At 45.2% G+C, this 16291-nt stretch overlaps 1 protein-coding gene across 3 annotated transcripts in view; it reads right to left on the reverse strand.

The window, feature by feature from the left end:
* The window catches only part of PLPPR1 (phospholipid phosphatase related 1), a 199892-nt gene that overhangs the window by 48715 nt on the left and 134886 nt on the right, over positions 1–16291 (reverse strand). For all 3 annotated transcript variants that reach the window (XM_030567865.1, XM_030567864.1, XM_030567866.1), the window contains exon 3: positions 15844–16032. In XM_030567865.1, coding sequence (XP_030423725.1) covers positions 15844–16032 — 189 coding nt within the window. The remainder of the gene's footprint in view (positions 1–15843; positions 16033–16291) is intronic.

Raw genomic sequence — 16291 nt, forward strand, 5'->3', positions numbered from 1 at the left:
CACAAAAATACTGATCAAAATAAAATGTCTCCTTAAAAACAATCTATTCATTTCAGTAGAGTTAGTCAGACTGGTGTAAATCTGGAGTAAGAGCAAAAACTAGATACCCACAGTCCCGTGGATTTCTGTGCATATCAAATTAGCACAACACTTAAGAAGCAGTTAGATAGTGTTTGTGAGGTAGCATCAAATGATTTGACACCAACCAGTTTCTTCTCCCCAACCAGTTTTATAGCAGTGTAAAGGGCGTAGACATTTCTGATGCAGATTGCGACTTGGCAGAGTACTCGAGCATAGGCACAGCTTTAAGCATCTCTATAGTTCTGCTGACTTCACTAGGACTACTCCCATGCTTGAAGTTACGCACAAAAGGACCCTGTTAAATCAGGATATTAACCCATTGTTCGACAAGAATGAGGCCATTGTAAATGGAATTCAATTCCAGATTTGATTGGTGTATGGTATATTTCTAGATAAAGCATCTATTACTGTTACTTCCACTGGGGAGAAAAAAAGTAAGGCTCAGAAGCTGCCGTTTCACAGGAGCTTCCTACTTAATTAAACAGTAGAGCTGACAGGAAAATTACATTGGAGGGTGGGGCCTTTTATTCAGCACTGTAAGAACTGATGATGTGCTGTCTATGGTGACGTATGCAAAAGGAAACAAAGCTGGTATTAGATAATTGTTGGCCCTGATACTGATCTCACCTACACTGGTGTAAATCTGGAGTAACACCACTAAATTCAGTGGAGTTAGATTGCTATGAGACTAGTTTTAGGAGCTGTAGAATGCCCAGTGATATCTGGTTCTTGCAGTAAGCTTTGTACATTTTCTTACATTTCTGCTTTCAGGGAATCTCGTTACTAATTCATCCCCTGGCTGTTTTTTAAATGCAGTCTGCCATTTTTAAGCCAGCATTCAAAAACACTGCACATACATACATAAAATAGAATTACTTTTGCAGCGTTGACCAATCAGTAGCAAAGCATCATGTCTGACAGTTTAGACAGTAGAAGCTATTCTCAACAGGTGTTAGAAGTTTATTTCATGGACCACTACATTATGTAACAGAGGACACCTCTTGTTTGAAAAGGCTTGCAATTACAAGGGAAGAATACTTTCTGCAATGTGTGTGCTGGTTCTCTGCTCTGATATTCTGCTTTTGATACATTATTATTATATTTAAATATTCTGGGAATGCCCATAGGTCCCCAACAGGGATTGTGCTGAGCACTGTGCAAACACAGGTCGTAGACAATTCCTGTCCTGTATGAGTGCCGCTCCCCTTTCTTGTACTCTGCTTACAACCAGCCAGTTCCAGAAGAAAACAACCTCAATTTCCTATTGTTTGCCCAGCCCTTGTTCTGTCCATCCTCACCAGTGTCAACAAAACCCTTTCCTTCAATATAGGAGTTTACCCGATTGTCAAAAATCTGCCATTGTCAATGAATTCCTTACTCCCTCCTCCTGGCACCTGACATGCTGTCCAATGACTGATCCTCCTCTAACCTCTCCTTTCTCGGCAGAGTGCAATAAAGAGGCTTCCTCTCATTTCTCTAGTAAACAAAGCACATATCACTTAACAATATCCTGGACAGATTCTCATCTGGCAGGCCACAGCATGGAAACCACAATCCTCCCTGTGGCCAATTGCCTCCCTCCTTGTATTGAAATTTTACTTCCCTCCTCCTCCACATCTCCCTTGATCTCAGCTCAGCTTTTGGCAGTATGGTTCGTGCTATCCTTCTCGACTGCCTCTGGAGCTGCTCAAAATTTTCAATTTTTCAATGGGGGTGAGGGGAGAAGGAAGTGTTCCCATTTTCCAACTAGTTCTACTAGATGGCTGTGTAGGCATTTCCTTGGCCTTGTCGTCTTGCCAAATTACTCTTATTTACCTCTATTGTCCATAAAAGTTGGCATCATGCTTAACTCCAAATAAGCCTACCAGGTTCCATGCCTGTATATCAGCCTCAACTCTGCCTTTGTTGAAGTCTTCTTCTATGCCTTGCTTGTATCTTGGCCTCCCTAAGCAAACTCCCTTTTAGCCAAGTCCCAGCTCTCCAGATTCCTGCAGGCACCATGCTGCTGCCTGGCTTCTCCCCCCACTCCACTGTCTATCCCTTCACTTCAGGGTCCAATTTACAATCACTCTCCTTTCTCTTCATAACCACTACTGGCTCACTCCAGCCCATCTGAAAAGGCTCCTCTCTGCTCATTTAGCACTGTCCTCCTCTGTGGTCCTCTACACACAAACAGCATGTGAGATACAAGGGCCTTCATTTGGAACAAACTTCCTCTCTCTATCCACCTCCCTTAATCTCCATCTCATTTCAAATCTCAGCTGAAAACATACCCTCTTCCCCACCCTTCCTTACATCTCTCCCTCAGCTATTATTTATTTCAGTCATTTTATTATTTAACTCTGCAAACGTGTGTGTGTGTGTGTGGAGCATACAGTTTATCTGAAGGATGCTGGATGCAAAATATTATACTTATGTTAAGAAGATTTAAACACATGAAGAGAGGACAGAAAGCCAACTGAGATCCACCGAGGACAGATCTGGTACTAGAATTTTGCCCTAATTTGGAATTGTCTTAAAGTCTGTTTATTAAAAAAATATCCTTTACCAGTTCTCACCAGATAAAAGGAAGGACCTACACCACAAAGACTCTTGCAGCCTATGAGAGCTCTCTCTGTTAGGTACTCACATAGTCTCCATCACCACAGTATCCAAGAGCCTTGCGATCCTTTAACATAGGTATCCTGACAACACATCTGTGAGGTGGGGAAGCACTGTTATCCCCATGATACAGAAGGGGAACTGAGGCACAAAGAGTTGCCTGAAGTCATACAGGAAGTCTGTGGTGGAGTAAGGAACTGAATGTTGGTCTCTGGAGTTCTGCAGTAGCACCCTAACCATCCTTCCTCCCTTTCAATGAGATGCTGACACGACGTTTACACCTCACCAGCTATCAATTCAAGGCGTGAAGCAGCTAAGCTCTGTAGGATGTTGACTGAATTTACTGTACAGGAAAATTTGCATAGATGCATTTTTAATGCCAGAGTACAACAGCAAAATGAACTAAATTAATCAAGAGCACAGAACTCGATTTGCAGCAGAGGAACATATCCCATAGGAGAAGGACATACCCGATGAGGCAAGCTGTGAGCAAACCAGCAAGGAAAAGGGAAAGGAAAGACTCAAAAGTTATTGTGTTCTCAGACTCAATCAACCAACATTTAAGACCCCATGAACCCACTACCCTCAAGCTTTGAAAAATCACCTTCCCTGGAACAAATCTGTCCTGTCGAGCAAAGCCATGCAAACAGGCACAACCATTGCAATGTGACCTTTTCTGAGTCACTGCAGCAGGTTTACCTTTAAGTGAAGGAGAAATGACTGAAAGCCAGCAAGTGTTCCAGCAATATTTGCCTTCCCTGTGGCTCAAACACTCAAGCACATTTGCTCTTTCACATCCCTCAGGATGTGCATGAGCCCAGTTGCAACCATCACCTCCACCCAGGTGCTGTAAAGTGGTTCATGACTCCAGTTTGTTTATTGTCACTTACACAGCGGGACATTTTCAAGAGCATCTAACAGATTGAGGAGCACCGAGAGGGGGTTCACTCAGCCCCGAGCACCATCTCCTCATGACCGGGAGTGGCATAATGGCTCCCTTCCCATCCGGTGCCCCCTGCCGATGGATGCTCCAGCATTGCAGTGGTCTCTCTTGCTGTTACACAGGCCTCTGGCCAGATCACAATTTAAATCCACCTCTTCTGGGGTAACAAGCGTACAATGAGAAGTCTAGAAGTGTCCCAACACTTCCACCACTCATGAGCTATTGATTGGCCTCTTCTTCAGATCAGTCTTCAGCTCCCACCCCGGGCTTGTAAACTTCTTCCTTGTGGCTGGTGGGGAAACCCAGGCCCACCCTCTGTTCTGGGTTCTGACCCAGGGACCTCGTATGAAGCAGCTAGGTCTGCTCTTTTAGATGTGCTACTGCTGTTTCCTGAGTAACTTCCGACTTCCGAGCCCCTTGTGTTGCTTCCCTGCAGAGGGAGCTTAACGCAGCCTCCCTGCTGATTCTCAGTCCCCTGGCTTGCTGCTGAGTCCCCCCAGCTCCTTTCTCTGCTGGAACGCTGACACTTAGGGCTGACTCTCTGTGCCTGGCCCCCTTTCCAGAGCCCATCATAGGATTAATTCCCTCCTTGTGGCCTTTTTTCAGTAGGCCTTCCCCAAGCCCTCCCTAGAGACAGGGAAAGCCCCACCTCCTGTCTGTCTCTACAGTTCCTAGTCCCAGAACATGACGGCAGACTCTCTCCCTGTAGCTTCCCTCTGCTTATACTCTTATCTCAGCCCTTCCTCAGCTCTGCTTCATCCTCAGGTAAGCCTGGCTCTCCCTCCAGGTCCAGCCTGGTATGTTAATTGGCCTCTGAGGTCCACATTAACCCTCTTAGGGCCTGTGTGGGGTACATGCCGCATCACAAATTCCACCGGCTTTCATTGGGATTTGTATTCTTAATTCCCTAAGGCAGTTTTGAAAATCTCCTCAATGGTTGCTTTTAAGAATAAGACAATTCACACTTTTAAAGAGCTATTGATCAGCTTCTGTATCTGCTACCTATAATTTTATTGCGAGATCCAAGGATACTTGATATTCCATAAGCAAGTCTCTGGTAGCAAACACTGAACAAGAGGAAGCACCAGTTTCCTTATTTTTATTCCCTATGTGTATTAAGCTAATATCTTTATTAACATACATTCAGAAGAGGAGCTCCCTCAACTCACACCCAGATGATGAGACTATCAATGAGTATGAAAAGTACTGAACCTATGACTGATGATTTCTACTCACATGGCCCTTTTCATCTAGAAGGACACCAAAGAGCTTTATCAACCTCATCAATTCTTAACATAGGGCCCAAAGAATTTGCCATAACACTGCACATCTGCTCTTGTGAACAGTAGCATGAGATTTTGAGAGCACAAATGGTCAACACCGGGCCTTTATATCCCCTCTCAAAGACAGTATCTTTGTCTTCCACCTAGCACAGTGGGGTCTTGGTTTATGACTGGGGCAACTAGGCAGTACAGTAATACAAATAAACAACAACAGTAACATGGGCCTGATCCTGGATTAGGTCTCAGGCTAGGACACAGATTCAATATTGACTGAGAGGGAGAAGTCAGTTCCCAATACCAGTCAGTGCATCACCTGAGTTGTTCTCTGGAGATCTCCCATCCTTACTGTCACCCAGGACGACCCTGCTTATCTTCAATAGGTAAGTCTATATTCTTGTCCCTTTAACTACACGTGAAAATGAAGTATGACACTCAGTTGAACATAGCAGTGCAAATCTATCTACCCAGGGATCCATTGATCCCATAGATGAAAACAGAACCAAAATTTGAATTCTTCCCTTTGTGTTCCATTTATGACACAATTATTTGAAGATAAAAGAGGCCGCAACAAAGAAATCCATAATCTATTTTAGGGCAAGTATGGAAAAGAATTATTGCAGGAAAAAATTATTGGAGCATTACACTGGAATTTCTATTGAGATGCTGAGCCTGATACCAAGCCTGATTTTCCAGTGTCTTGCTCCTTGCTCAGCCATTTACACCTGGACTTGATAAGCCCCAGGTGATTAGAAGAGGAGACTGAATTGGGAGAGATGAGTTATTTACATGTGTCTGTCACAGACTTGCTGTGCAAGTCTCTTTGGACCTGGATTCTCCTCTCCTTAACAGGACTGGTTGAAAAGCATCAGTTTTTGTGTGTGGAAAACATCATTTATTTATCCTGACATTTTCTGCAAACATTATTTTGGGTTTTTGACCGGAGAAAAAAAAGTTTCAGTTTTCAAAAAAAAGTTTGTTTTTTGTTGGAAAACTGGAAAACGTTCGAACTTACAATTTTCCATGAACATTTTTGTTTTGGTTGAAAAGTGATCTTTTTGACTAAAAATGTTTAGACAACAATATCTACCCCTTAATAGCTACTCCTGTGGGGGTGGGATGGGGGACAGGGGTCTCCATGCACTGCCTGCACCCCAAGCCCTGATTCTGCAGCTCCCATTGGTCAGGAACTGGGGCCAATGGGAGCTGCAGGGGCGGTGCCTGCAGGCAGGGGCAGCGCACAGCGCCCCTTGCCCCTCCCCCTTACCAGGGGCCACAGGCACATGCTGGTCATTCTGGGAGTGGCGCGTGGAGGGGGCAGTGGACAGAGCCCCCCGGCCCCGCTTACCTTGGGCGGCTCCCAATTGGCAGCGCAGCAGGGCTAAGGCAGGCTCCATCCCTGCAGTTCCTACTGGCCACAGTTCCCAGCCAATGGGAGTGGCACAGTTGGCGCTCGGGGTGTGTGAGCAGAGTGTGGAAATACCTGCCCCCGACCAGGGCCATAGGGATGTGCCAGCCACTTCCTGGAGCAGTGTGGAGCCAAGGCAGGCAGGGAGCCTGCCTTAGCCCCGCTGCACTGGCACCCAGGAGCTGCCCAAGGTAAGTGCCGCCCGGCTGGACCCCGCACCCGTCACCCCCTCTCACACCCCAACTCTTGCCCTGAGCCCCTTCCAGCACCCAAACTCCCTCCCAGAGCTTTCACCCCACATCCCCTCCTGCCTCCCAACCCTGTGCTCCAGGCGCAGCCCAGAGCCCCCTCCCACACTCCAAACCCCTCAGCGCCAGCCCAGAGCCCACACCCCAATCCCCTGCCCTGCCCAGTGAAAGTGAGTGAGGGTTAGGAAGAGCAAGCAATGGAGGGATGGGGGATGGAGGGAGTGGAGTGGAGCCTCAGAAAAGGGGGAGGGCAGGGGTGGGTTCTCAGGCAAGGGGCAGGGCAAGGGTGTTTGTTTGTGTGACTAGACAGTTGGCAACCCTAGGAGACACAGACTGCTTATGAGGGAAACCTGGAATGCTGGAGAATTCCTTCCTCCTGTCTGAGAAATTTCATGGTTCTGCATTTCTAGTGTAAATCATTTCCCAACACTGGAAGTCAGAGGAACCAACATTTATGTGGAACAGAGAGAACCTGGGGAGTAAAATGAGAGACACTGGAAAGCTCTGTATTACACAATACCCCATAGAGAAAAAAGGGCCAGATTTTTCTACAAGGATGACGGTGTGGAGCGTATGCTGCAGGCAGATGTTTCCCCTTTCCACAGAGGACTGTCAGCCCTCTACCTTACCCTCACAACTTGTGCTGGCACTGGAGCTCTCTGGTGCTCAGGGATTTCTGCCTGAAAATCTAGGAGGATGTTATTGTAAAACAACCCTGAGCTGAATTAACTCCCTTTTGGTTTCCTCAGCATCTGTTGCCGAGCAGCCAGAGGAGGACTCAGCCAACACGATGCAGGATTTTCCTGGCTTCTCTTTTAGAAATAGATCACTATAATAATACAAGTATCAGAGGGGTAGCTGTGTTACTCTCAATCTGTAAAAAGCAACAGAGTCCTGTGACACCTTTAAGACTAACAGATGTATTGGAGCATAAGCTTTCGTGGGTGAATACTCACTTCGTCAGACGCATGACACATAATACAGTTCTACTAAACCAACAAAAGCCAGGAAGGAGAGAAAACACATTTAAAAGGAGCACATTTCCAATAATTCTGAAATAGATTCAAGGTTTAGGGGGAAAGCTGCACATGGTTTCTTCCTGCCTTGTACACATTTGATCATCACTGGATTTAGAGATTGGCTTGACTGAATACTACATGGAAATGTCATCTTCATCCTTTTTGGCCTGTGCAATCCATTCAAGATACTTTAAAAAAAATCACACAAAGTTTGCTTTTTTCCTCATTAAGAAAACTAGAGATGATATGAAGATGCTGGGGACACTTGTTAAACTCGTAAAAAAACCCACCTGTCTGCTTGAAATTTCCTATTGCAACCCAATATTCAGGTCAGCATAGAACTTTCTCTTTTTGAAGTAAGTTCTCTTCCAAACAGTCAAACCATAATGGACAGGCCAGTGTAAGTAGAAGCCTTGAATTCTATAATGATTGTTTGGCATAGGCTAGAGTTTTGCCCAATCACAGTAATCTCATATTTTGGAAATTAGTTTTGAAGGGCAGTAAAATGGTCTGAACCATCTTTTTGTCCCTTTGCTACTCAGGTCTCATGCATCAAGGGATGGAGGGTGCTGAATATACCAGAATTATAGATGTGCAACTTGATGTCCCTAGCTAGGTCAGTGGCAGTGGGGATCAAACCTGAGACCTTAGAATTTGAAGCATGAGCCTCTACTGTCTGAGCTAAAAGAACCAAGGGCTAAGGGACTCTTACTGAATGGGAGAGGCAGCCTAGTGAGAGATGATGTGGAAAAAGTTGAAGTATTCAATGCTTTTTTTGCCTCGATCTTCACAGACAAGGTCAGCTCCCACAGTGCTGCACTGGGCAGCACAGTATGGGGAGGAGTTGAGCAGCCCTCAGTGGTGAAAGAACAGATTAAGGACTATTTAGAAAAGCTGGACACACACAAGTCCATGGGGCTGGATGCACTGCATCTGAGGATGCTGAGGGAACTGGCTGATGCGATTGCAGAGCCATTGGCCATTATCTTTGAAAACTTGTGGCACACAAGAGAGGTTCTGGACATTTGGAAAAAGGCAAATATAGTGCCCATCTTTAAAAAAGGGAAGAAGGAGAATTAGGGGAACTACAGACCAGTCAGCCTCACCTCAATCCTGGAAAAATCATGGAGCAGGTTTTCAAGGAAGCACTTGGAGGAGAGGAAGGTAATCAGGAACAGTCAACATGGATTCATTAAGGGCAAGTCATGGCTGACCAACCTGATTGCCTTCTATGATGAGATAACTGGCTCTGTGGATATGGGAAAAGTGGTGGATGTGATATACCTTGACTTTAGCCAAGCTTCTGATACAGTCTCCCACAGTATTCTTGCCAGCAAATTAAACAAGTATGGGCTGGATGAATGGACTATAAGGTTATGTGACAGACCCAGGCCAGTGTGGTACAGGAGTCTGGTAGAGGGCAAATATACTGGTCACTGGATGAGTAGTTTTCTGTTCCCTGAGTGACTAGAGCAGGGGCTGCACTGGAGTAATCAGGAACCAATTAAGGCAGACAGGCTGATTAGAACCTGCAGCCAATCAAGGCAGGCTAATCAGGCACCTGGGTTTAAAAAGGAGCTCACTCCAGTCAGCGAGGGAGGAACTAGAGGAGAAGTGCGTGTGAGGAGCTGGGAGCAAGAGGCACAAGGAGCTGAGAGTGAGAGGCTGTGCTGCTGGACGACTAAGGAGTACAAGCGTTACAAGACACCAGGAGGAAGGTCCTGTGGTGAGGATAAAGAAGGTGTTTGGAGGAGGTCATGCGGAAGTAGCCCAGGGAGGTGTAGCTGTCATGCAGCTGTTACAAGAGGCACTATAGACAGCTGCAATCCACAGGGCCCTGGGCTGGAACCCGGAATAGAGGGCGGGCCTGGGTTTCCCCCAAACCTCCCAACTCCTGATCAGACACAGGAGGAGTTGATCCAGACTGTGAGGAAGATCACTGAGGTGAGCAAATCTGCCAATAAGCGCAGGACCCACCAAGGTAGAGAAGGAACTTTGTCACAGTGGATAGAAACCTGGCTAGATCGTCAGGCTCAGTCAGTAATGATCAACGGCTCAATGTCTAGTTAGCAGCTGGTATCAAGTGGCGTGCCCCAGGGGTTGGTCCTGGGGCAGTTTTTTTGAACATCTTCATTAATGATCTGGATGACGGGATGGACTGTACCCTCAGGAAGTTTGTGGATTACAGTAAACTGGGGGGAGAGGTGGGTATGCTGGAGGATAGGAATAGGCTCCAGAGTGACATAGACAAATTGGAGGATTAGGCCAAAAGAAATCTGATGAGGTTCAAGAAGGACAAGTGCAGAGTCCTGCACTTAGGGTGGAAGAATCCCATGCACCGCTACAGGCTGGGGACTGACTAGCTAAGCAGAAGTTCTGCAAAAAACAGGCCTGGGGATTACAGTGGATGAGAAGCTGGATGTGAGTCAGCAGTGTGACCTTGTTGCCAGGAAGGCTAACGGTATATTGGGCTGCATTAGTAGGGGCACTGTCAGCCAACTGAGGGAAGTGATTATTCTCCTCTATTTGGCACTCCCACATCTGGAGTACTGCATCCAGTTCTGCGCTACCCACTACAGAAAGGATGTGGACAAATTAGAGAGAGTCCAGCAGAGGGCAACAAAAATGATTAGGGAGCTGGGGCACATGGCTTAAGAGGAGAGATTGAAAGAACTGGGCTTATTTAGTCTGCAGAGGAAAAGAGTGAGGGGGGATTTTATAGCAGCCTTCAACATCCAAAGAGGATGGAGCTAGGCTGTTCTCAGTGGTGGCAGATGACAGAGCAAGGAGCAATGGGGGAGGCCTAGGTTGGAAAAACTATTTCCCTAGGAGGGTGGTGAAGCACTGAAATGGGTTCCCTAGGGAGATGGTGGAATCTCTATCTTTAGAGATTTTTAAGTCTCAGCTTGACAAGCCCTGTCTGGGATGATTTAGTTGGTGTTGGTCCTGCTTTGAGAAGGGGGTAGGACTAGATGACCTCCTGAGGTCTCTTCCAACCCTAAACTTCTATGATTCTACAAACCAACCCTGTTAGTCAAAGTTATAGCAGGCTCATCAACTTCTATATGTGACCCAGCCAACACTAGGAGGGACAGAGTGCCATGCTGCGTGGGTGTGGATTATACGTGCAGATGAATTGCACTGATATTTTTATGATACCCTTGATTTTTAGGATTCCCATCACTGGAAAGCCAGCTAAGATTATAAGGTACGTATCATATATCTCTCAAATACAGAGTTCTCATTTTGAAAACCCAGCTCTGAAAATGATGTTAGCATCCCCACAGCCACTTGGTCTCTTCCCTAGGGACATCTGTCCATTAAATCACTGGAGTGAGAGGTTGGCTAGTGTCATTTGGATTATTAAAACTCTGCAGCATCTAATTTGAGAGTTTAAAACTGTTTGGCTTTCTGAATGGGCAGTGATTTCTGTGTATGTCAACTTCAGTCCAGGACAGAAATATCTGCTGGAGACTTATGGCACTATGGCAAGCAGCATTCTGACTTTGTACACTGCAATCTCACCAAGGCATGGTTCACTGAAGAAGGAAGTTTGCAAGAAAAGGATAGAAACACTGAAGAGAGGAACAGAGGATTCCACAGACAGTAGAGTGCTAGCCTATTTACCAGCACACATTAAGCTCCATGGGGAGGTCACTAATATAGAATCATAGAAATGTCAGGCTGGAAGGGACCTAAAGAGGTCATCAAGTCCAGCCCCCTGCGCTGAGGGAAGGCCAAGTAAACCTAGACCATCCTGTTCTTTAAAACCTCTAATGACAGAGGTTCCGTAACCTCCATTAGAAACCTATTTCAGAACTTTACAACATAGTTCAGAACTCTAGTTAGAAAGTTTTTCCTAATATCTACCCAAGCGGTTCTCAAACTTCACTGCACTGCAACCCGCTTCTGACAACAGAAACTGCTACACCAGCCCAGTGCTCTGTGTTACTCGAGAATCAGGGCTGGCGTTAGGCAGTGGCAAGCAGGGCAACTGCCCAGGGTCCCACACTATGGGGGGCCCCCCGCAAAACTAAGTTGCGCAGTGGGGGTCGGGCTACTGTTCATCAGGGTCGCACCACTGATGTCAATGGAGCTGGCCCCATTTACACCAGATGAGGATGCAACACTGCTGTCTTGTTGAGGTTTTCACTGGGCCAGGAACTGCACTGGACCCTCACTAGAACACAGGATTTGGGATCCATGAGCAGTACCGCGTTAACGTGGGGACCATGTTGTAGCGGAGACTGTGTTAAAATGAATTGCAATTAAAGAAATTAAATTTGGGATCCATGGCCCTGACTGTGTTATATGCGAATTCGCGCTATATAGATGTGCGTTCTAGTGAGGGTCCAGTGTATCTATCACTGCAGTTAGCATGTAAAATAAACACAATTCCTGTTAACATGACCCCAGGAACGATTCTTCTACACCAAAGCTAAAGGAAATGTTAAGATTCAAAAGGTGAAGACTTATGATCCGGAGGAGGCCAAGTTATTAAATCAGAAATAAAAACACCAGCAGTTTCTTTGGAATAGAAAAAAAGCCACTCTGTCCTTGTTGAGGTGCAAATTACCAGTTCATTCACCACTTCTCTGCTGCTTTACAGAGAAGATGCTAATTTCATTGCACTCAGAGTCTAGAATGACAACTGAGTACGGCAAGATGAAACCCTTTGAACTATCCTTAGTGGAACCTAGGGGTGAAAAATGCATTTCCGAGATTTGAGACCAGCATGTGTACTTTTTATTTATTCAGCTGTGACCCAGTGAGAGGAAAGCACTTCCCCGTGCAGGGACTTCCCATTATCAAACAGCAAAAGGTTATGTCAGATATTACATCAAAAGATGTTTGTAAGGCAGGAGCCTAGTGATTAAACATTCAGTGCAGCAGGGAAAATACCTTAATGGATCCACTTGCACAACAGCAAGTTTCAACGAGAGCGGAAGCAGGAGAGTCTCATTCATGTTGCAGGTACTAGACAGCTAAAAGCACACAGTATGTTACCAAATGAAGAGTGTTTCTGATAAGCGTTTGATTTGCTTGGGGGTACATGGATTTACGCATGCATTTTGCCACCTGTAGTCACAGTCATTTGATTCCAACTTGGATTGCAAAAAGAAACCTCAAACAAAACAAACTTTCCACAAGACGCTCCGTATTCGCTAACACGCTCCCTTCAAATCCTGCAACATTTCAAAGCTGTACTAGAATTAGGACTTTCAAACATGTGCATGTGGGACCGCACCTAAGCATGCCTGGCTGCTGTATGCCAGTGTATGCACTGGGGTAGGCATGTGGTTTTACCAAACTCTCTCTAGTTTGTTTTTCTTTGAGATGCCAAGAAGCTGGGTTAATAGTTACTTCCCTCATGCCATGTGGTGCTGGCACTGTGATAAAATAAGGGCAAATCAGATTCACAGTAATAAATCCTCTTAGCCAACCTGACCCATTGCTCTGACTTGGACTCTGCTTACAAGCGCATGCAGTGTGTTTGGTAAGCCTGAAGCAGCATGTTGTTCATGGTTTATGGGTTAATCTGAAGTGGAGTGGTGTCTACTAGCCCCCTCCCCCCTAGTGCAGACAGCTCTTATCAAATGATCCTGCAGATCATCTTGTAAGAACAGCAGCAATAATCTCACTTGTGAGGATCACTGCTCTAAAAGAGGACTGACATTAGCCTTGATTTTAATGCACTCTCCATAGGCCTGGCTGTGGGCTGACAACGATTACTCTTGATAGCAGAGTGCTGAGAGCGAAGCTGTGGATTAACCTGCAATGAGTGTAGGCTCTCTAGTCTATACGCACCTGTGACTCTCATTCATGTGAAGCAGAGATAGGCAGATACACTGAGGGGAGAACCAACCCCAGCACGCCTAAAACTTTTACCTTGAACATCGTCTGGTCAATGAGCCACAGAGGAGTTCTTAATGTGAAGCAGTTGGGTGTTTGAGAAGGAAACCTGATTTGGAGTTGTTCTTGTGAGGATACAGTTGCCACAGCATAAATGGAAGAGATAGGATACTTTCATTTGGCTGAACCTCATGTGGGTTCCAATGGCTTTCAAATCACATCCCCTGTTGCCGGAGCGGCCAGGGCTGTAAGCATCAATAAGGATGTGTATTGCAGGGTGATTTGGTAGGCAGTGCAATGCATAATGGCCAAGTCATGCAGGTTAGGGATGTGGGTGACAGTTTAGAAATGCCAGAGTATGGCAGGGGTTGCTGAGACTTGATTAGAGATGATGCTTCTAATGGTTAGTGTGTGAGGAAGGCATGAACAGAAATAGCTGCTGGGAGTGGGAATGAGGGCCTGTTGCCTGAATGCACTGGGGGCAGGTAGGAAATGGTGGCCCAGAAAGAAATGGGTGTGGATGTCTTAGAAATGTATTGAACTCACTCAAGCTCAAACCATTAAAGTTTGAAGAAATGAGACAGCCCCTGGCACGTGCTTTGTTTTGGATTAGATGGGAAAGAGAACCCAGTGCTAGACACCAGAATATACTGAATATGAGACAAAAAAGGCTTTAGATGGCTGGTCCAATAGCTCTTTGAGTTTGACTCCCAGGCCTGATCTTCCCTTCCCTGGGCTGGCAAGGGCTATGTATGCTACAATGGCAGCACTGGTCAGCTCCTGGCAGCACAAGCACATCACATTAGTCTGTGATTGAGGAAGGATCAGCCCTGAAGGACTCCAAAGATAACCCCACTCAGCCTTTCTTGGCCAAGGACGGTAACTGAGGGCCCTGAGGAAAGAAAGCTCTGTCACTGATCTTTAGGGTGGAGGGAAAAGGTTCCCCCAGTAAAACAACATTTAAAATGCCATAGCAACTTTGTCCTGCTCACATGAAGACTCCCAAGGGAAAAAGTTCCCAGAGAGCAGCATTGTACCAGTACTTGGCCATCTCATGCCAGATCCTGTTCCCCTGAAGTCAAAGACAAGTCTCCCAATGAGTTCAATTGTGCAGCATCAAATCAATAGTGAAGAGTGCATTATATCTCCCTGTACAAACACTGCTTTCCAAAAGCTACTTCCCTAGATGGCACAAAATGCATTTTGGTGGGAAAGGATGGGTGTAAAACAACAACATTTCCTGGTCTCAATGCTACTCCTTCATTTGCAAACCCTGAAATTGGTGCAGCATTAAGTGAACTCGACCAAGTCAAATTACCTATTGAGCCTGGAGTGCTAATACAGAAAATACAATTGCTAGTAGGGAATATTTTCAAAAGTACCTAAGGGAATTAGACATACAAGTCCCATTGGTTTTCAGTAGGACTTGTGCACCTAAATCCCTTAGCCACTTTTGAAAGTCTTCCCTTATTTTTCTGATTATTTTCTGTATTGTCTGTTTCTGCTATTAGTTCAATTACGATCCCAAATTTGCAATAAACTAAAAAGAAATCCCAAGAAATTTAATGACATACACTTCTGCAATCACCCGTCTTAAAGATCCACATATACGAGTTAATAACTTTGCAGAAAAAAAGACACACAAAAAGGACAATAACTAATTAAACTGAATTCATTTAGCTAGATTATTAACAAAGCTGGCTATTAATTATATTTTTTTTGTGCAAAAAAAGAAGAAACACAATGTTTTGAGATTAGAGGGACTTTAAGAAGCAGTTTAGAGCTTTTGGTGTCCTGCAACTTGAAAACAGCTTTAGCAGATAAAACTGCACAGGGGCTGATTTTACTGTTTTGTGGGATCCTAAAAGAAAAACAGCTAAAGAAGAGAGTTATCTGTATGTGTGTGTGAGAGAGAGAGTGACACACATAAAAATAAAGCACATTTGCACTTGTCAATAACTAGAAACTGTTATAAAGCAGCTTTCCCTTCATCTGAGCCCTCAGCAGTCCATTCAGCATAGCAGCAAATAGTCCTGGCTGTATCATTTCAGATCTGATTCAAATCTTATTACAGTTATTTTATTGCCAAGAACACATAACCTTTGCATTTGGGGCCACTCTGGAAACCATGCAATTCATAGCCAACTATTAAAGTGAGCTAGCTACTGTACATTCTTAAACTGCAGGGAGCTTCATCTTGCTTTTTTTTTTGAGTATTAAAATTAACCAGAACCTCTGTGGATAACTGATGTGGATTTTATGAGTCTGCTCTCTTTGTTTTGCTACAACAGAATCATACATCAATTACAGTTTGAAAAGAAGAGAGGGGAAAAGGAAAATCAGGGATTATAGGGATTTTTTCTTCTTCTTCTGCATCAGCATTGAAGAATGAAAGTGTTTTTATACTTACAATAGCTGTCGGGGTCGAAGCCAGCACGCAATACAGCACCAGAGGTGAAATAAAGCTCTCCTCCTCTGTTCCTGGATAAGGCTTCATCAAATCTCCATCCTGACAGAAGAAACCCTGGATATGCACCTGGAAAGTGTCAGTGCACTCGAAGTAGTAGGCGAGCAGAATGGTCCCAGCCATGATGACAAGCTGAAAATACAGCATGATCACACAGAGACATTAGTTGCTGTTTAGCAGATGCAGCTGTGTCTCTGAGCTACTTTAGTCCCACGGAATATCCTCCCTCCATCACCCCAACAGCTCTTCCAGCATTGCTGTGTGTGTGTGTGTGTGTCTCTCTCTGCTTTGTAACATCTGTTACATAAACCTTTTGGCAAACGACACTAATGAATGTCTCAGATCGAAGTGGATCTGCAGCATGGCTCACAGAGGGACTGGAGCTTTGGCG

Source organism: Gopherus evgoodei, chromosome 6, assembly GCF_007399415.2.
Source record: "Gopherus evgoodei ecotype Sinaloan lineage chromosome 6, rGopEvg1_v1.p, whole genome shotgun sequence".
NCBI classification, from domain to species: Eukaryota; Metazoa; Chordata; order Testudines; family Testudinidae; genus Gopherus; species Gopherus evgoodei.